General features: G+C 31.7%; 3 protein-coding genes across 4 annotated transcripts; 2 read left to right on the top strand and 1 right to left on the bottom strand.

Moving 5' to 3' along the window:
• Positions 1-1,797: 1,797 nt before the first annotated feature.
• On the top strand, positions 1,798-6,599 carry LOC107427561 (probable alkaline/neutral invertase B). Its single transcript, XM_016037947.4, has 5 exons — positions 1,798-1,916; positions 2,860-3,332; positions 3,634-4,065; positions 4,997-5,555; positions 6,117-6,599. The coding sequence occupies exons 2-5, from the start codon at positions 2,934-2,936 to the stop codon at positions 6,410-6,412; spliced, it is 1,686 nt and encodes a 561-aa protein (XP_015893433.1). The 5' UTR covers positions 1,798-1,916; positions 2,860-2,933; the 3' UTR covers positions 6,413-6,599.
• A 5,405-nt stretch (positions 6,600-12,004) lies between these two features.
• LOC107427558 (uncharacterized) lies at positions 12,005-16,453 on the top strand. The gene is made up of 6 exons (XM_016037944.4): positions 12,005-12,389; positions 13,599-13,798; positions 14,931-15,071; positions 15,181-15,261; positions 15,813-15,937; positions 16,114-16,453. Exons 1-6 carry the CDS (start codon positions 12,170-12,172, stop codon positions 16,160-16,162), a joined length of 816 nt encoding a protein of 271 aa, XP_015893430.1. The 5' UTR covers positions 12,005-12,169; the 3' UTR covers positions 16,163-16,453.
• A 672-nt stretch (positions 16,454-17,125) lies between these two features.
• On the bottom strand, positions 17,126-19,205 carry LOC107407553 (type III polyketide synthase B). Of its 2 annotated transcripts, none has more exons than XM_048480868.2 (2): positions 18,527-19,205; positions 17,126-18,321 (listed from the first exon to the last, which is right to left on the bottom strand). In XM_048480868.2, the coding sequence occupies exons 1-2, from the start codon at positions 18,771-18,773 to the stop codon at positions 17,327-17,329; spliced, it is 1,242 nt and encodes a 413-aa protein (XP_048336825.1). In that variant the 5' UTR covers positions 18,774-19,205; the 3' UTR covers positions 17,126-17,326. The 2 variants fall into 2 exon arrangements, with proteins under 2 accessions (XP_048336825.1, XP_015870331.2); XM_016014845.4 differs by having other exon boundaries at positions 18,590-19,197.
• Between the last annotated feature and the right edge of the window lie 1,360 nt (positions 19,206-20,565).

The following is a 20,565-nucleotide window of genomic DNA, read 5'->3' on the forward strand; positions in this document are numbered from 1 at the left end:
ACCCCCCAAAAAAAATAATAAATAAATAGTTGCGACAAAATGTGGTTTCCACAAACATATCAAATAAAAGAGGCCCCTTATTATTATTATTATTATTATTATTATTATTATTTCATTTATTTTGTTTTTCATCTTGGTAATAGGGAGTGAGTGGAACAAGGCTAACCACACCTATTTGACTTGAGCAAATTACCAACGTGTCCAACTACTTAGTTGCCTGCTGGATCACAAGTCACAAGCCACTAGGCTCTAAACTGTTTTGCTAACGCTACTTGTCATTAATTATTACCCCAAAAAAAAAAAATTTGATACTTGTCATTAATTATTACCAAAAATATATATATATTCTATCTATCATTAATAGCTTTGAAGATGATGATGCACATAAGACTAACGAAGGTGATGGGATAAAGACTACTTTACTTTAATCTTTGACATTAGAACATAAATGTTTATTAATTTATTTATTTATACAATACAGACCAATTGTCAATGTTCAGAAAGTTTTAAGGGAATATGTGATAGAGTTTAGGATGTATTTTTTGATGGTAAACCAACGACAAAGTTATTATTATTTTTTTTTATTATAAAATGATTTTGAGTTTGAATATTTTTTTATATAAATTAAAAAAAATCCTTGTACTATAAATGTATTAAAATGGAAAAAAAAAATCTTAGGATTCTATTTATGATCAATGCTTTTCAATTTTGTAATTAAAAAACCAATTTTAGAAAAGAAAAAAAATTGTCCCTCTGAATTTTTAGAGAACATGTCCTCAAAAAATTAAAATAAAGAAGTGCAAAAATCAAAGTTTTTATTTTTAAATCAGGAAAAAGTTTACGTTTGCCGGTTATACCTTAATCACAATTTGTAAAAATAAGAAGATAAAAAATTAAATGATCATAAGATATTAAGATTTTATATAGATAAGATTTTGAAAAACAACATATTTCTCTTGCATTCATTTCAGCCCAAAAAAAAAAAAAAAACAATTTCTTCCACAAACAAAAACGTCATGCGTCTAAATTAACTAACATTTCAATGAATCCCTTGTTTCAGCCAAAAATTAAATTTAAGAAAAAAAAAAAAAAAAAACATGACTCATCCACCTATTTTTCGACCCCTTAGATCGCCACAAAAAATAATCATTATTTTGTTTTTTTCTTTATAATACAGACTTTGTAAAATCATACAGGATACTTTCGAGGATCAAAAAAACATTATTCTCCAAAAACGTAGGCCACTGCGTCAGCATCCTCGTGACTGATGTGACAAAATAAATAACATACAAATAGGCAACAAAATGCTTGTAAAGCCAAGCCAAAAAGTAAAATAAAATAAAATATAATAAAACAAAAAAAAGTTCTTCCCAACCAAAGAAAAAATAAATAATGGGACCCACTTCTAGCCATGCAGGAACAGAGGAAACCGGCCCCAATCACCAACCACTTCAGATCTGTGACCGTACACGTGTACAAATGGACATCTGATCGTCTGCCTGATACAAAAACACATGCATTATTGTATATAAAATTTAACAGGGTCCAAGTCCCAAAAGGCCCAGTGGGCCCAGAATCTAGTTTTTGTGACATCGCGTCGGTCACATGGATTCCAACGCCAACGGCCGAAAACATCCACCTGTTCCGTACACCTAAAAATCTCACTCATATCCGGCGGGTGAGTCACCGCCACGTGTCAGTTAACCTGACCTGTTTTGATGGGGAAAAGTTACCGGCATTCCCGGTTATAAAAACTAGTCCACGCCTTATAGTAATATTAAAACATTCCTTTCTTTCCATAAGTAATCGAAGGCTTAGTAGTAACGAGCTTCTCTCTCTCCCTCTCTCTCTTCGTTTCGGGTTCTTTCTCGTGCTCGAAAGCTTGCTTTGGAAAACTGTTCCAGAGAAGTTCTAAGGTCAGTATACCTGAAGAAATTCAAATTGAAGTTAGGTTTTGTAGATGGAATGGTCGAGGATTTTTACTGTATAATGCATGCATTTCTCTTCGATTTTGTTTTTTTGTTTTTTTCTTTGATCGGATCTTGAAACTTTAGTTTAATTTCTTATGTTCTTTTTCAGTGAATTTCGTTTTGTTTTTCGTGTTTCAGAATTTAGTTTTTCCAGCAAGTTTCTTTTTCTTTTTCGTTGAAATGTGTTATCGGCTTTTGTGGAAACTGTTTGATCGTTGAACCTTTCGGCTTCCGCAAGTCTGTTGCTCTGTTTGGTTGCCGAGTAAATGAGAAAGAAAGAGAGCGATAGAATTTTCTTTTGGATTGTCGTGTGTTTGTCTTGGCGTTTAGAAATTTGAGAACTCGTTTGGGCTGGTGTAGTTTTAATTGAATGATTAAATAATGTAATCTCTTCATTTTCCGTATATTTTATTTCTTGGAGAGCTAAACGGGCGTTGTTACGATTTATTTGTCTCTAATGGAAGATTTTAGTCTAGTTCTTTATTCTTTTCTGTAAAATCACTCATATCTTGGTGTTTCAGATTCTTTTTTACTTGCTTTCTTTGTCTGTTTAACCGTAGAAGCACGTTGATGATAAAGATAGTTGAATTAGTTTGGATTTTTTAATTTTCATTCTGGTTGTTGAGAAGTAAGGACACGCCCAAACTCTTTTGGATCGGAAAGATTGAGAGGCCCGAGTATCAATTAACTGTATAATGTGCATATTCAGTGGAATATTTCGGGTTTTGTTATGTACCTGTTGTATGCAAACTCTTCTTGCCAAGCTGTCCGTAGAAATTAGAAATGCTTCTCATCTGCCTTGATTGATATTCCTGGTAGTTGGACTCTGCGTTCATTTCTATTATTCATTTATTCAATGAAATGTTTTATTTTGATTATTAACTTACAGGGTGGTGAGCACTGTAGTCAACGTTGCATTACTTCATATCCTGACCTGGAAATTTTGAAAAGTTAGTGCTCACTATGGACATATCTATTAATGGAGATATAAGAAGTGATCCTGCTCCAGTAATTGAAGAAATCGATTTCTCTAATTTCACAGATAAGCCTAGAACTTTGAATACAGAGAGACAAAGGTCGTGTGATGAAAGTTTACTCAGTGAATTATCCATTGGATTGTCCCCTCGTCACTTATTGAGGACTCTTGATAGCCACCGAGTGGCTGACCAACTTGATGGTACATTTTCACCTGGTAGACGGTCTGGCTTTAATACTCCATGGTCGCAGAATGGCTATGAACCACATCCTATGATGGCAGAAGCCTGGGAAGCATTGCGGAGTTCCTTGGTACATTTCCGAGGTCAGCCAGTTGGTACAATTGCTGCATTAGATAACTCTGATGAAAAACTTAACTATGATCAGGTGAACAACCTATATCCTTGTAGATTCTATGATATAGTCTTTGGTGTCTCTTGCATTGCAGGAACTGGCTGATTAGCACTATGTTTTGCCGATTAATGTGTGCTTTTATTTTGTGTATTGATGTATTATTAAATTATAAACTATTTCTTATTCAAACAGTTTATTTATTATTAACCAGCTAAGATTTATCCATTTTGTAACTTTCCATTAATGAGTCTTTTCAACTCAGATTTATCTAGTTTCAGTGATGCTCAAATTGTATGTGAAAACTAATTTACTTATTTGTTTACATCTTGTAAAGGTGTTTGTTAGAGATTTTGTTCCCAGCGCGTTAGCTTTCCTGATGAATAGTGAGCCCGAAATAGTAAGAAATTTCATATTGAAGACCCTTCGTCTTCAGTCGTGGGAGAAAAAAATTGACAGATTCCAGCTAGGAGAAGGAGTGATGCCAGCCAGTTTCAAAGTACTCCATGATCCAGTCAGGAATTTTGAGACTTTGATAGCAGACTTTGGAGAGAGTGCCATAGGAAGAGTTGCTCCTGTTGATTCTGGTTTTTGGTGGATTATATTACTCCGGGCTTATACAAAATCCACAGGAGATTCTTCCTTGGCTGAACTGCCTGAGTGCCAGAAGGGCATGCGCCTGATCTTAAGTTTATGCCTTTCGGAGGGGTTTGACACTTTTCCTACTCTTCTTTGTGCTGATGGATGCTGTATGATTGATCGCAGGATGGTAAGTTTTTCACATTTAAATTTATGGCCCATTTTCTTCTCTATCACCAAATGACAAAAATTGAAGCATTCCTTAACTGGATCACCTTAATACTTTCGAGATTGATGTCATATAATTGGATTTCTTTATTTGGGAATAAAATCATGAAACTGTACTTTCGAATCGGATTTTGCTAAGTGGGAAAAAGGACTGTCAAGAAACTGTATCACTATCAAAACCTTTTGCAAACTTTGTTCTCAGTTTCACGGCCAGAAATGTGGGCGCTTGGGATTATACAGAATCTGTAAAATGCGTGTGTTTATTTATTTATTTTTCATGAGTGCTAGAACCTGAGATTCTTTCGAGGGCTTTATTGCTCTTTGTGTTAAAAGTAAAAAATCTGTGTTGGTCCACCTCTTAATAATTTGTCTTTTTCTTTTTCTTTTTCTTCTTTAATTTATTTATTCCCCCCCTCCTCTTTTTTTAGTTTTAACATGCATAGTAAGAAGCCTTTTGTTCAAGTCCCTGCATGAGGCTTGATTAGAAACGAATGTGAACATAACTAAATTAGGCTGCTGCATAGTCTTCAAGTCACCAAGTAGCTAGATAAATTGGTTACTATGTGATCCATACAAAATTCTTTTCTGCTGGATGATATTTATGGTTATTATGGTTTTATGTAATGTTATCTCAAGTGATCAAACCAAGAAGTGGATGTCGTGGCTTTTCTGTGTTTATTGAGCTTTTTAGACTTGAGATTCCAAAGAAATCTTAGATACTACTAACAAATTTAGTAAGAACAAAATAATTGATTGAACCTTCTTTGTATGGATATCAAGGGTATCATCTTGTTAAGTTTCTCTTGATTTTTATTAGTAGCAGTGGGTTCCGTGGGAGTGATAATGTGTCGTGTTTACTAATTGTAGTTCTGTTGCCTATTGTACTATTTCAGGGTGTTTATGGCTATCCCATTGAAATTCAGGCTCTTTTCTTCATGGCTTTAAGATGTGCATTAGTTTTACTTAAGCAAGATGATGAGGGCAAGGAAATTGTACAACGAATATCCAAACGACTTCATGCCTTGAGCTATCACATGAGAAGTTACTTCTGGCTAGACTCGAAGCAACTAAATGATATATACCGCTACAAGACAGAGGAATACTCTCACACAGCGGTCAACAAGTTCAATGTGATACCAGATTCTCTTCCAGAATGGGTATTCGATTTTATGCCAATTCGTGGTGGCTACTTTATTGGGAATGTCAGTCCTGCAAGAATGGATTTTCGATGGTTTTGCTTGGGAAACTGTATTGCAATTCTTTCATCTATGGCCACCCCTGAGCAATCTACTGCAATTATGGATCTTATAGAATCACGATGGGAGGAACTGGTAGGAGAAATGCCATTAAAGGTTGTTTATCCAGCCATAGAAAGCCATGAGTGGCGGATTGTAACTGGATCTGACCCAAAGAATACAAGATGGAGCTATCACAATGGAGGATCATGGCCAGGTATTTGTTCCTAATTTTAGGCTTCTTCTATGCCTACAAAATCACATTGTGACTACTGATGAGTTTCTTGAAACTGAAAATAGATCCAATAAGAATGTTTTTTATGGTGAAGGTCCATAAGCAAAAACTTCCTCCCCTCTCCCCCCCCCCCCCCCAACCCAAAAAATAGCATTCGTTATCTTGGATTGAATATCTTAAAATTATTTCATACTAACAGCTTGCTCAATTGTGTTACAAATCTAATATTGTATTGCAAGTTCATAAGAGTTCCACTGAATATTATATTTGCAAGGAAAAAAGTTATTACTTTTCTCAATAAGCAAATATCTAAATGTTATTGGTAAGCAGCGATGGCATTTTTTTTTATTTTTTTTTCTATTATATCTGCTTTGTTCACTCTTTCTTACTTGCTTATAATCTTTCATCATAATAACCAACAAACTATATGGAACTCTGAATTAATCTTGAGTCATGGGAGGATATTCACAAGCACCATCCCTTCCCTCTTTTTCCTTATTCCTCTGTTTAGGGTCTTACCATAGCCTTTATAATTATTTTCAGTGCTTTTATGGCTTCTCACCGCTGCATGCATCAAGACTGGACGTCCCCAAATTGCAAGGCGTGCCATTGAACTTGCTGAAAGCAGGTTGCTAAAAGATAACTGGCCTGAATATTATGATGGTAAGCTTGGTCGGTACATTGGGAAGCAGGCGCGCAAAAACCAAACCTGGTCTATTGCTGGTTACTTGGTAGCGAAGATGATGCTGGAAGACCCATCTCATTTGGGAATGATAGCACTCGAGGAGGATAAACAGATGAAGCCCCTAATGAGAAGATCAAATTCATGGACATTTTGATTCTAAAAATCAACATGAACCCTTGCCTCTAGAAGGAAATTCGTAGGTGAGGATAATAGAACTAAGATGAAGCTAACTTCTTGCAAAATAAGATGTTCTTTTTGTATGTGTTGGCCATATGTCTTCTATAGGGCTTGACTTTTGTTATTCTTTGTTTTCATTTTTTTATGGTCTTTCTCTTGCTTCCTGTTTCTCTCTTTGATTTTGATTTGCTTGATCATGTTCTCACCCTGTTTTGACAAGATAAGAACGTCCAAGAGAAAGGTATAGCAAGAGACATGAATTTTACTTTTCTCAAGAAAAATAAAAGGAATTCTTGGGAGTAGAATAATTAATGGGTTTTCGCAGCAGTTTTCTTCCTTTTCCCCTTTCTTCTCCTCGCAATGCTTCCTCTTGACTGCATATATCTATATCATTTGTCTTTCTATCCCTCCACCCCTCTGTCAATGCCACAGCAATAGATCAGGCTTCGTATTTAAGGGACTGCTTCCCAAAGAAGAAAGCGAGCTAGCTTGCTTATTAAGGCACAAGTTCGCACATCCTCCTAATAATTTAGGGACGTCCAGACTCACTGCTGTATGCAGTGAGAGAAGCCACAAGGCCAAACTTCTCAAAAGTAAATACTCTAAGTAGAGGTATAGGCCCAAAAAAGAAAAAGAAAAAAAAGAGTATATGGTGATCGAAACTACCCAATCATACAGTTCCATATGGTGTATTGTGTGCTAGTTATTATGATGAAAGGTTATAAGCTTAAGTATGAATAAAAAGTTGAAAAAGCATAGAAATCAGACTAAAAAGTTTGTCAGAGAAAAGTTATATAACTTTGCTTGTAGATATATTTGAGTGAAACTACGAACTTTGCAAATTTTGATTATATATGGACCTTCACTATAAAACGAGCATTATTTTGGATATATATTTTTCTGTTTCAAGAAAACCATCAAAATAGTCAGAAGGAAGAAGCACCATACCTGGCCATGATCTTCTTGTAATAGCTCCATCTTATATTCTTTTGTCCTCCATTGCAATAAAGTTAGGCAAGCAAAACCATCAAAAATCACCACGTACGCAGGAATTGGCATAAAACCGAAGTACCCATGAATCTCTTCACGTATCGCATTAAACTTGCTGACGGCTGTTGAAATTCCGTTTTGTATCGATATATATCATATAGTTGTTCTGTCTTAGTTCTTGACCTGAGAAATCGATTTCTTCCATGTCCAAAAAGATCCTTCGGTATTCACCACCCTTCAAGAGAATTGGAATAGACCATTACACGCAGAATATAGAAGAATGCTAAGAATATTACAGAAAAAAAAATTTTTTTTTTCCTGAGTGGATTTGAAACTTTATGAAAAGAATACAGAAACAAATAATTCTTGAGGTGGCTTTGAAATAAAGAAATCAAAAAAATAAAGAAAGAAAGAAAGAAAGAAATAAAGACGGGACGACGAGGGGAAGGAGAATTTAAAATAAAAACAAGAACCGAAGGTTAAAAAAAGAAAAAGAAAAATAAAACCCTTAAGCTATAATCTTTCAAAAAAAAAAAAAAAAAAAAAAAACAACCCTTAAGCTATAATCTTTCCTATTAAATAAAAAAAAAAAAATAGCGAGAATCTTAAGGTAAAGGGCCGTCTCAACAACCAAAAACAATATTTGGGGCTTAATTAAATATTAGTTTTAATAAAATAGATTTTTTTAATATGAAATCTATAATTTTTTATTTTTTTATTACAAAGTTACTAATTAAATTTTTATATTCAAGATTGAATAATAAAATATTTTTAATAGATAAAATTGTTAAATTGTTTAATAGTTAAACATAAATAATATTTTATTAATTTTAATTTTGAAAAACTTCTTTCTATTTAAGTTGTATTAAAAAAAATAATAAATCTATGAATTGGGAAAAATATTATTTTTTTTATAAAATTTAATATCTCAAGTGTTATTATTTTTTATAAATTTTTTTTTTTTAGACTTTTAGTTTTCAAAATAAGTCTAAACTATTTATTTGAACTAAAATATAAATAAAAAAATGAAAGTGAAAACTAAAAAAAACCCATAATCTAGTTTTTTATGAACAGCAAGAACAATTAGTAAATAATTAAAATCATAAATTTATAAAAAATAAAAATTAAAAATTAAAAATATTATGAGAAAGAACAATATAAATTCATTAAAATTAATAATAACTTACAAGTTATTTTTTTTTTAGAGTCATCTTGATCAAAATTGGAAATTATGTAAGTTGGATATCAAAATTAGACAAATATAAATGATGAGTAAATGAGAAAGGATAAAAATAAGTAAGCCAGATAAGAAAAAAACATAAACAAATTAGGAAAAGTGTATAAATAAAAGAAGTATTTAACATGTTTTTCTTTTCTTTTTATCATTAAAATCTAATCACTTTTAGAATATAAAATGTTTAATTAAACTTAATTGGTATTATTTGTCAAAGATAAAAATAATTAAAAATAATTATCGCAATAAATAATAAATTAAAATTCATCTTAAAAAAATCAATTAAAGATAATTTAAAACTCTTTTTTTAAATTGATATTCTTATATTTCCAAAATAAACTAATAATCATATTCTATTTAATAAATACACACACATATATATATATATATACATATGTATATATATATATATATATGGACTTCTATTTAATAAACATATGTATATATTATATACATAGAATTTTTTTTACATAGAATTTTTTTGGGACCCCAATAAAATGGGGCTAGGCATAAGCCTCAGTAGCCTATGCCTTAAGCTGGAATACTCATTACTTATCCCGTGCATGGAAAAGGTTTGGGTTGGCATGGAAAAGATACTGGGAAGCTTGTATATTTATATAGGATAACATATACAGCTGAAGTGGAATTCAACTTGGATTTGGATTTTGAGATTCACAGTCCAATTGGGAGTTCTTGATCAGGTTAAGACACTTCGTTGATTAAGCCTAAAAAAAATATAATAATGTTAGAGATATTAAATTGAAAAATCGATCATGATAGCATTTGTAGCCACAATTCACATATCATCTAACATAACACATAGGTAAATGTACCTAATAAATATATCCATCCAATTAGTATATATTATATATATATATATTATTTATGCTCACAACTAATAATGATAAATACGAAAACTTTTTTTAATTGATTTGTTATTAGGTTTCATTTATTGATTTAAATGTTAACTTCATATTATGTGTATATATATAGAGGAAAAATTTACGGTGTGGATAGCTCGCATATAGACTAAAAAAATTAACGATGATTTTTTAAAAAACCGTCGTCAATTTTCATATATGTGTAAGAGAATTTATGAAAGTTTCTTTAAAAACCATTATCAATTTTTTTGGTGCGTATACGGATTGTCCGTACCATAGCATAACTATATATATATATATATATGTTTATTACAACTTATTTATATTTAAATTATATGATATTTTCAATCATTAATATATACATAGTTTGAAATATCGAAATATTTCTCGAAATTTTTGAGAACTTTTTATTTTTCTCACACATTGAAAAGAAATTAATCTTTTAAGTGAAAACAGGTATAATTTTCATAAAATTCATTGAAATTTTTGATATTTTTTTATAATTTCTATGAAATTTTTTTTCATAACATTCATATTAAATCTTTCACAACTTAATTAAAAAATCCATAATTTCTATAGAAATTTATGAAATTTCTATGAAATTTTCATATAAAATTTGAAAATATTTATGATCTTTTTGTTAAATTTTTTATAATTTTTTTTATAAATATTATTGATGTTTGCTAAAATTTTTTGCAAAAGTAATATTATTAATAATTCTTTTTGCCTTTTAATTATCTTACAATAATTAGATAAATAAAAATAAAACCTAAAATTACATTATACATGTCTATCTATTGTATAGAAAATTAGTATTATAAGTTACAAATTTATCAATATATATTAGTTTTTAAAATAATAAATTTAATATTTGTATAAATATTATAAAGCAGATAAAAATTATAATGTAGATAAAAATTGAAAGATATGCAGAAAATATATTTTTATAAGCCAATGTTTAAAATTTTGGTATCAATAGTATTTTAATATATGCAAATTTAACTGTCAAATATTTATATCGATGATATATTAACAATTATATACAAAATTATAGAAAAAATATATCTTCTAATCATTTCGTACCTTTTACATTTTGAAATGAAAATGAAAAAAATACAAATAGTTTTTAACTATTCAAAAGTTTTATATTGTATTAATATAACATTTATAAAATATAATATAACTGTCATAATTATTTTATATATTTAATCAATAAATAATTTTATAAGATATTTTATTTATATTTTTTATTAATAATAATATATTTTTATCTATTAATATTTATTATAAATTAATTAATTAAAAAAATATAATATATATTAATTTTTTTACAATTTTAATAGTTAATTTGATAATTAATTAATTAAATAAATTAATTTTAAAATTTTAATAAAAATTTTTATTTTTTAAATAAAGTTTTGTTAATTTTTATTATTTTTATGAATATATAATATTTTTTTAATATTTATGTACATATTTTAATATTTTAAATTTTTAATATTTGTATTCGTATCAAAATTTTGGTCTTTTGAATATATATATATATATATTTATATAGTCACATCGTTTGCCTTATAAAATATTTTGTTTACCGCCATCAGTTAAGGAAAGATCATATTTATTAAATTTTATATATGTAAAATTTTATTATGGAATTATTGGCTTGTAGTTGCTTTAATTCAACAACACTTCGAAGTTCGAAATCGAAACAATAACAAAATTATTTTCGGAATTAATTTCTCTTTTAAAAATTCTGTCAATTTTCTTCTATATTAATTGCCTAGTCTTTTTTTCCCAGTTTTTTTCAAACAATTTATTTTATTTTGTATTTTTTGATTCCTAGGCCTGGACACATCCTAACCATTAAAAAGGGATAATAAAGAATTTCAATTTAGAATATTATCAGTTCTTTGTTTTGTAATATATGGTTCAAAATTAAAATTTTATTTTATTGGGCGTTCTTATTAATTTCAATTTTCAACACGGTGGGTTCGAAGCAAATTATCGAAAATCGTACAAACCTGGTCACTGTGACCTCCATTTGATCATTTTGATATGGTAGCCGTTGAGGAAGACAAAAAAAGATCTAATAGATCATATGAAGCTCAGCCTAATCACAAAATTCAATCCTGAAAAATTTGAAGCTTACTTTTTTTTTTTTTGTGTTTCTTTTTTATTTCTATTTATTTATTTATTAAAGTATAATTGCTTTATATGCTATTCATCAAAAACAAATATTTTAAAGTAATGATTTTCGGCTCTTTATAGGATCTTAATTAAATAAGATTATAAGGCCATATGCTTTTATGATAGTCGAATCTTGAAATTTTTTTTTTATACGACGACGTTTAATAAACTAATTGTATATAAAAGAACAAAAATATTATTTTATTTTCCTATCGAATAAAACGTTGCCACGTCAATAGCAATGCATCATAACTTTTGGTATTTAAAAAAAATAATAATAATAATTGTAGCATCCAAACACCAAACGCACTGACCCTTTTTCTATCTATTTCGTCTTACACACTGCTAAATTATTTTCTCGCCTCAACATCAAAGCTTTCCGGGAAAATCAAACAACAGTGGGAGGAAGAAAGAAGGAAATAAGACACAAAGCCTCATTGATATGGCTCAGAGGAGGCCGATCCACGCCGTCACTACATGGGTTCGCCGACAGCCCCCAAAAGTCAAGGCCTTTCTCGCCGTCGTTTCCGGTATGGCTGCTCTCGTTCTCCTCCGATTCGTCGTTCACGATCACGACAATCTCTTTGTTGCTGCTGAGGCTGTACATTCCATTGGGATTTCCGTTCTCATCTATAAGCTCACCAAGGAGAAGACTTGTGCTGGTAAAAACGCTTTCAATGTTTTTATTTTATTTTATTTTTTTTCCGTTAGGGTTTTCTTTATTTCCTTTAGTGGGTTTTGTTTGGTTCGTGAGAAAAAGTTTTTGCAATTGACGGAAATTCTGGGCACTTGTTTTTGTTTTTTTTTTTAATGGTTAGGTTGTTGCTTTTAATTGTTATTATACTGTTTTGTGCATTTGGAATTCTTCAATTAGGTTGAATTTCGAATTTCATGTGTAAGAAACCTTTTTATTTATTTTTTAGATTCTTTACCAAATTCCTACCTTTTCGTTTATTATATGCTGTTCTGATTGCTTAAAAGGATTTTTTTTTTTTTTTTTTTTTTGGGTTATTAAATTCTTCTTACCCTTTGCTCACAAGGTTTAATCGTGTTCGGATGGCTCCATAACTTGTTACGAAATTTGTGAACTTACTTTGTTAGGAGTATATTCTTTTCATAAAGGAAGTTTTCAATGTACTCAGCCAACGCAAAGCTAAACGAGGATAAAAACTATTAGTAATATTAATTTATCATAAAAATATTTAATGTTTCAAATGGATATGGTGAAGTGAGGGAAGTTTAAGTTAATCAGAAAGAAGTTTCGTGAACACGTCTAAGTGGTTTAAGTGGACTAAAATACCTGTATTGGTCTCCAGAAGTTCAAGGAATCGGATATATCACTTTCAAAAATTTTGTCTTAAAACGTAGGAAAATGAAAGGTCATTCCAACTTGAAATTCAAGATTGATCTTCAATTTGCATAGCAAAAACTAGTCACTTGGACAAAGTCTAATGAGCTACTTTGTCTGAGATTAATGGTTAAGTATGATCTAAGAAAGTACCTGTTGCTTAGATTTATAGGATTTTCAACTGTACAGACATCTAATTTGTTCATATAGTAGCTACAAAATAAGGATTTATACGTAAAGGTGACTGGTTTTTATGTCTGGAGCATATTGTTCTTTTGTTGTCTTGTCTTCTGTTATCCTTGTCAACCAAAATATCGTACTTAGTTTGGATGTCTCATTTTGGTTAATTTCAACTATAGTTTGGATGTCTCATTTTGTTTAAACCCTTATGTAAGGATTTATTCATTCTAGTTATTCAATTCATAAAAATTTCCTTTTCTTGGCAAATATTTTGGCTTTTTCTGTCTGCTTCTATTGCCTATGAATTTGATCCTTAAATGAAATTCTTCTGAATGGTGTGCAGGACTGTCACTGAAGTCCCAAGAATTAACAGCTATTTTTCTAGCAGTTCGGTTGTACTGTAGTCTTGTTATGGAATATGATATACACACCATACTTGATCTAGCAACATTGGGAACGACCCTGTGGGTTATTTATATGATCCGTTTCAAATTGAAGTCTAGTTACATGGAGGACAAGGACAATTTTGCAATATATTTTGTGGTGAGTTTTCTTTAATATTTTTAGGTTTATTTGAATTACTTTGAAGTTTTCAATTTCATCAGCTCCACTGTTTCAATTTGGTTTTTACCTTCTTATTACTAAAGAACACATATGGTTAGAGTTAGAGAAGTGCTTGTGTCTGATAAAAAGCATGATGCTGAAGCGATGAAATTTTAGTTGATAGAACATGGGTACTATCATATCCATTACAAAGAGGGGGAAAAATTGGTGTTTTCTTTCATTTTTCACAAATCTCGGTTTTAAAGGTTAGTAGGAATGGAATGGGGGCAGGTTTTTTGATTTTCTTAATCCAAGGTGAATGCAATCCTGTTGAATTGTCATATCATTGCATTTTAGACTTTCTTTTTCCAGGAATGTGTTTATAAGGGCAGGTTAGATGATTTTGTTAGTCATTAATGGTACCTTCTAGAAATGATTATGGCCCTTTTTGAGTTCTCCACCTATGCTGCTTCATTTTAAAGTAGTGATTCTGTTACAATGGCATTTGAACAAAATCCTTACTCTTATTCTACTTATCCAGAAGTTATTAGCTTGTTGGTAGAAGTTTTCCATCTGAACAGGTAAAGGGAAATAACTGTATAAATCTTTAGGGCTTTGCTTTGACTAGGCATTATAGATATTATTATGGCTGGCAAGAAGTTACTGAAAATTTAAGTGTATTTGGTATATTTTGTCAGCTGTGTTTTTGTTTTTTTCCCTCCTTTCATATGATATTTCTGTAGCTGTTGCATAATCCGGTGTGCTTTTGGCTGTTTTTATAGTTTTAACAATTTTATATGTTACATATTGGATTCAGGTTGCAATTTATTGGATGTGATCTGACCTTGGTTTTGAAAACGAATCAAGTACCTTTTTCAGTTTATTGATTTTTATTTTTATTATTTTTCCCCCATGGTTGGGTGAATGGAAATTGCTATATTCTGAAGACAAGACTCCTAATCCTTCATTAAACTCATTCCTTCAATATATATGTTTGAATTAATATGGTATTAATGTTTGGATTTTGAGCAAGATGAGATCTTAAAATTATTGTCATGGAAGTTTCTTGCTTTGCTGGATCTAGCATTTTGTTTTCTTGTGTAGTAATATGCCTCTTCATACTTTGGTGCAGCTGGTGCCCTGTGCTTTGTTGGCTCTGTTCATTCATCCATCAACTTCACATTATTTATTGAACAGGATTTTCTGGGCATTCTGTGTGTATCTTGAAGCTGTTTCGGTACTTCCTCAGTTGCGGGTTATGCAGAACACAAAGGTCTCTTTTCATTAATTAATTAATATAAAACATGTATTTTTAAATGATTGTCAAAATTGGATGAAATATTGTTCTTTCCACTATAACTTATATTTATTTTAACTTTCAGATTGTTGAACCATTCACGGCTCACTATGTGTTTGCACTGGGTGTTGCAAGGTTCCTCAGCTGTGCCCATTGGGTTCTCCAGGTTTGTTTGGCTCTTATCTTTAAAGAACTGAATTTGCATATCTGTAGCATGTACCAGTCTTAGTCAGTATTATGCATCTTGTAGGCCTATAATATTTAGGATGCCAGTGATACAGTTTTTTGAATGATTTGAATAGGCACAATTTGGCATTCAGACTGATAAAATGATACATTACATTATAGATGGTTTTAAGATGGTTCCTCCTGGTTGCTGCTTATAAATTTGGTTTTATGCAAATATGAAGTGGCCACATGCTGTAATTAGCATTGAACATGATCCTGTTTGAGTGCTAGATAAGGCATACTATTATCAAGCGTCGTAGTATCTTTTACATAGTTAATTAGATGCATTTGCTAATATAAAATTCCCTATCCTGTACCATTAGCATTTAGTTGATAACCGTGTTGGACTAATTATGTAGCATTTAGAACTTGATATGGCTGCTCATTCACTCGACCGTCAGTATTTATGTGGCTATTCTTTTTCCTTTTCCGTGGGTTTTATCCAATTGGGTTTTGCCACTAAAGATTTGAATACTTTACTTTGAACAGGTAATAGATAGTAGGGGACAGTTGTTGACAGCCCTAGGCTATGGATTATGGCCTTCTATGGTTCTTATCTCAGAAATTGTCCAGACATTCATCTTAGCAGACTTCTGTTACTACTATGTCAAAAGGTTCATTTCTGCTATCGGTGCTTTCTTTTCTTCTTCGTCTCTTTTTTCCTCCATATATGTCATTGTAGTATTTTTATATTTTTTCTTTTTGACAACAAGCATATTGGTTTCACTCATTATTCTTTCCCCCCAAATATATGTTACTTTTGTTCATATTATTATTCCTTACCTTGCAGTGTTTTTGGAGGACAGCTTGTTCTTCGTCTTCCTTCAGGTGTAGTATGACCGAGATCCTCTTCTGTGGTGGTCTACAAGCACACTGCCTACCGGAATCAACTAGGCATGTGTGGCTGGTCCTCCTTGTTTATTTCCTGTTTTACTGTCCACACTGGTCTAGTTCTCTCTTGAAATCATGACTGGAAGTAAAGTGGAATGTTTGTAAAGTTGGGAGACCCAGAAATGTCTCTTTTTATATTTATATCCAAGATACGATTTTCAGATTTAATTTTAACTTGCTCTGTGGCCTAAATGTTTTAGACTCAAGAGTGGTATCCACATTTAGTGTTGTGCTGTTGATATTGGTTCAATTGTTATCCACTTTTAGCAACGTGCTAAAAGAATGGTAGCAGACATAGTTGGGTGATGAGATAAACCAGACAGTTTGGTTTATTGCTAATGCCGAAAGCATGACGCATTTTTCCAATTAGCGCACCAAATTAGACGTCGTGTGGAGTTGCAGTATCATGGTATGCTTATTATATATATATATATATATAAATATATTATTTTTAATATATAATTATTCTAATAGTATCATACGGGTAGATATAATGTTTGGTTGAATTGTGGAATGGAATGTCTAAACCGTTGCTTGATTCACAAAATTTATATGCTAACCATTGTGTGTGTGTGTGTGTGTGTGTGTGTGTGTGTGTATATATATTCCACGTTTTATACTGATAGTTATACTCTATTTTTGTCTCCCTAATTTCTCGCATTTTCTCATTACTTTCCAATGAGTCAATGGTAATCTTTCAAAAGACCTAATTTATGATTGCGAGTTTGAATAAAACATTTGTAGCTATAACTGTTTATATGCATTTTAAAACAGCAACACTATTTGATGATGACTGAATTGGATCCTAATTGTTTGTATCTTCGTAAAATTGGCTAAATTTTTTCCAGTTTTACTTTTAGGTTAAGTGATTTTCTGGTGCATATTTATTTAAACCTTTTTTAGATTCTTCGTCCGGAATTTAGATCCCTATTTATTGGTGTTTTGTTGTTGAATATTTGCCTTTCCTTTTTCACATCTTAGGACATATAAAACTCACTTGCCCAGAGAAAATATAAACTTTATAATATCTTGTTATACGATGATGTAGATAGTAAGCAGAGTCTCATTGTTACATATGTAATATATGTGTAATGCGTGCACTGTATGCTTAGTTAGACAGTAAGATTCCTGGCCAGAATTCCTTCAAAAGTAATCCCAGGTCCAAAAGCCAAGATCAAACCCCATTCACTCTCTCCATGATCTTCCTTGTTGATCTTTGAGCTCTCTTCCATCATGTACTCCAGCACATAAACAATGGTATTACTGCTAGCATTTCCATAATCCATCAGAGCTCTTCTGCTCGCATTCAGCTTCTCTGGGAGCAAATCAAGTCGTTTTTCGATCCTGTTCAAGATTGCAGGTCCTCCTGGATGAACGGCCCAAAACATCTTATTGTATTCCTTATGATTGAATCCCAAAATCCCCATAAACTTTTCACAGAATCCTTCTACATGATCTTCAATTATCTGAGGAAGTTCCCTTGCTAGCTTGAAGCTTATTCCTTCTTCGGTGAGCCTTCCATCAATGGTCTTTTCTGTACTAGGCAAGAACTCCTGAATGGCTGTGTGAAGCTCAAACAGAGGCTTTTCATTTCCTGAAACTGGATCTGACCCTATTACCATTGCTCCAGCACCATCTCCAAAGAGTGCAACACCAACCAGATCATAAGGTCGGTCTGCACTTGGAGGTTTGTAGCCAATAATGGTTGTTTCAGAAGTAGCGAGCAGAACTCTACTGCCTGGATTGTTCTCAGCAATGTCTTTTGCAACGCGGAGACCAGCCACACCTCCTGAACAGCCTGCAAAGTACAGCAGGACCCGCTGAGTCTCAGGTTTGAGTTCAAGTCCTCTTGCTAAGTAAAGGTCACCACCGGGTAGTCGAGCTTCACTTGAAGAGACATAGACTAAGTGGGTTATGTCTGAAACAGGCCTTCCCCATTTCTTGATGCAATCTTGTGAAGCTTCAATGGCCATCTGTGTCACTGCATTGTTGCAAATATCTAGTCTTTGCTTGACTGTGGGTACGCCTTCAATGGCAAGTTCTGGGTACTTCTTTAGGATCTCTTCTGACATGACCACATACCTTGTTTTGACTGTTGTTGTCTTGCCTGTAAATTCCATGTAGCAAAAGAATGATACTAGTTGTTTTGAGTCAAGGGGTAGTTAAGTTACATATACTGTATAATTGGTTATAATTTTCCATCTGTTTCATGATGCATAATTCGTTGTTATCAATTTATAATCTCAGCTAATATGTAGAGGTAAAAATTCATTACCAGTGAGAGTTTAAGTGATAATTCTCATTATTTTTACGATCCATGTGGTTATCATAGTATACTCGGGAAAATAAAAGCAAGGAAAGTATGATGAACCTACAGAGTCTAGCAAGTTTGCGCTTGAGTTCTGGATCATCACAGTTGGTGTCTCTGAAATACCCATCAACAAGATAGTCTTGCATAACAAGTTGGTGAGGAAAAGCCTTGCCAAGAGCCAGAATTGTGGCTTTGCCAGTGTTGGCCTTCTTTGTGGAATCGGCTTGCACAGTGTCTTCGCTTCCCATGTCTTCCTTATTGCAAAACAGAGTGGATAACTTTGCCGCTATCAAAAAAAGATGATGCGGAAACTTTGTGTATATAACTTGTATTGAAGAAAGGCTCAGGCTGCTCTTATATATGTATACAGTTCCATAGCATGTTTATGATATTAAATTAAGATCAAAGGCAGTTATGGTGTTAGAAAATAGAGGGTGAGCATGGAATGTCCAAATTTCATATTCCGACGTAAATGATTCAGTTGAGAAGCAAGGTTTTCATGGAAATTATGTTTTATAATACTGGTAGCCGGTTGGTGTGGGGTTTTGGGGTAATGATCTGCTGCATTCAATGTTAATGGTCCAAAAGAAAATGATCATCATGAGCCTATAACCTGTTCTTGGGCCAGAAATGGGTACCTAATGGTTGTGTTGCTTCTTGTTCTGTTTTTGTCCCCCCTTTTTGGTTAAACAAAAGTGATTTTTATAACAAGATGATTTTAACGCTCGTATTTATTCATCTAGCAAGCTTTATAATTTATAGTCCACTTGATCAGTTTTTTATCCCTTTGTTTCTTGTGGCCAAAAGCTGAGGAACAAAGCAGTGTGCATTGTTGGCAACTGAGACTACCTTCACCACGCAGCTTTTGAGTGAGGTTAACATAGCTGAGTTCTTCAGCATGGGGTCACACTCCGCACAGTTGGAACATTTTATACTCTCCAAGAGAAAACAAGATATACCTAAAATGTTCTAGAGAATATCAAAAAATTCTAGATTAGTAAAAAACTTAAAACCCTTTTAAATTGTTCATTGTAAATATCTAATAGGGTAACCTACAATAATCTAGAGCTTAGTTAGATTAGTGATACGTATAAACTTTAAAATATTGTATAATCTCGATATGTGCCATCTCCTTTATATAGTGATGTTGGCCTTCATTTGTTACACATCTAAAATTCTAGTTCAATAAAAGTGCTCATCCTCTCAAACTCTCTAAATTCTTCTACTTCTACTTCCTACACTTTCTTCTCGCACAATCCTCGATAATACTTATAAAAATTATAAAAATTAGCAAAGAACCAAACTTGTCAAATGCACGCACTTTAGGTATTGATAATTCTTCTAGCAGATAAGGGCATATATTCTGCACGGCCCAATCAATAGTTAAAGTCACACACTTCGATAATCCATTTTATCTTTTGAAAATTCACTTAAGTTATGAGTGTCAAAAAAAAAATAATAATAATAATACATCATACATTTTGGTGGAGTGTGGAGTTGAAGAGAAATATCCTATCCAATTCTCTCTAAATATGTTCTTTAAAAAATAAAATTCGTGCATATTCTTCCCCCAACTAAAGAAAAGATATTGGCGGAATTGCCACATATGAAATCAAACATAATTGATATGTTTCCACAAATAATTGAAATTCAATTTATTAATCTGTATTTTCAATTTAATGAGTTTTAAATCTTTAGCACATTCCATATACTTTGAATAGATACAAAATATAATTGAATAAATAAATATATTTGAGCTGAGGGAAGTCCTATGAGTCATTGAAACTACGATAAGAGGGCCCTTGATCTATCAATAGAGGGAGCATAAAATGGGTAAATATTTTTCAAATGATATATTTTCCAATAAATATGTAAACATGATATATGAGTAATTGAATTAGAGTTATTTTAAGATGTATTGACATCATGATGAATTTTTGAAATGTAAAGTCAATATATGTATAATATTCAAAAAAAAAAAAGTCAATATATGTATGTTGATATCTATAAGAAATCATATAAAAAGAGATGTTCTTATTT

The sequence above is a fragment of the Ziziphus jujuba genome, chromosome 9 (assembly GCF_031755915.1).
Source record: "Ziziphus jujuba cultivar Dongzao chromosome 9, ASM3175591v1".
Lineage (NCBI taxonomy): Eukaryota > Viridiplantae > Streptophyta > Magnoliopsida > Rosales > Rhamnaceae > Ziziphus > Ziziphus jujuba.

Excerpts from the sequence above, each read along its gene's own strand:
- LOC107427558 (XM_016037944.4), top strand. The coding sequence starts at position 12,170 with ATGGCTCAGAGGAGGCCGATCCACGCCGTCACTACATGGGTTCGCCGA. Across the intron at positions 12,390-13,598 it reads CAAGGAGAAGACTTGTGCTG|GACTGTCACTGAAGTCCCAA; the intron begins GTAAAAACGCTT and ends AATGGTGTGCAG. Across the intron at positions 13,799-14,930 it reads ATTTTGCAATATATTTTGTG|CTGGTGCCCTGTGCTTTGTT; the intron begins GTGAGTTTTCTT and ends ACTTTGGTGCAG.
- LOC107407553 (XM_048480868.2), bottom strand. The coding sequence starts at position 18,773 with ATGGGAAGCGAAGACACTGTGCAAGCCGATTCCACAAAGAAGGCCAAC. Across the intron at positions 18,322-18,526 it reads CTATGATAACCACATGGATC|GCAAGACAACAACAGTCAAA; the intron begins GTAAAAATAATG and ends TGGAATTTACAG.
- LOC107427561 (XM_016037947.4), top strand. The coding sequence starts at position 2,934 with ATGGACATATCTATTAATGGAGATATAAGAAGTGATCCTGCTCCAGTA. Across the intron at positions 3,333-3,633 it reads AAAAACTTAACTATGATCAG|GTGTTTGTTAGAGATTTTGT; the intron begins GTGAACAACCTA and ends CATCTTGTAAAG. Across the intron at positions 5,556-6,116 it reads CAATGGAGGATCATGGCCAG|TGCTTTTATGGCTTCTCACC; the intron begins GTATTTGTTCCT and ends AATTATTTTCAG.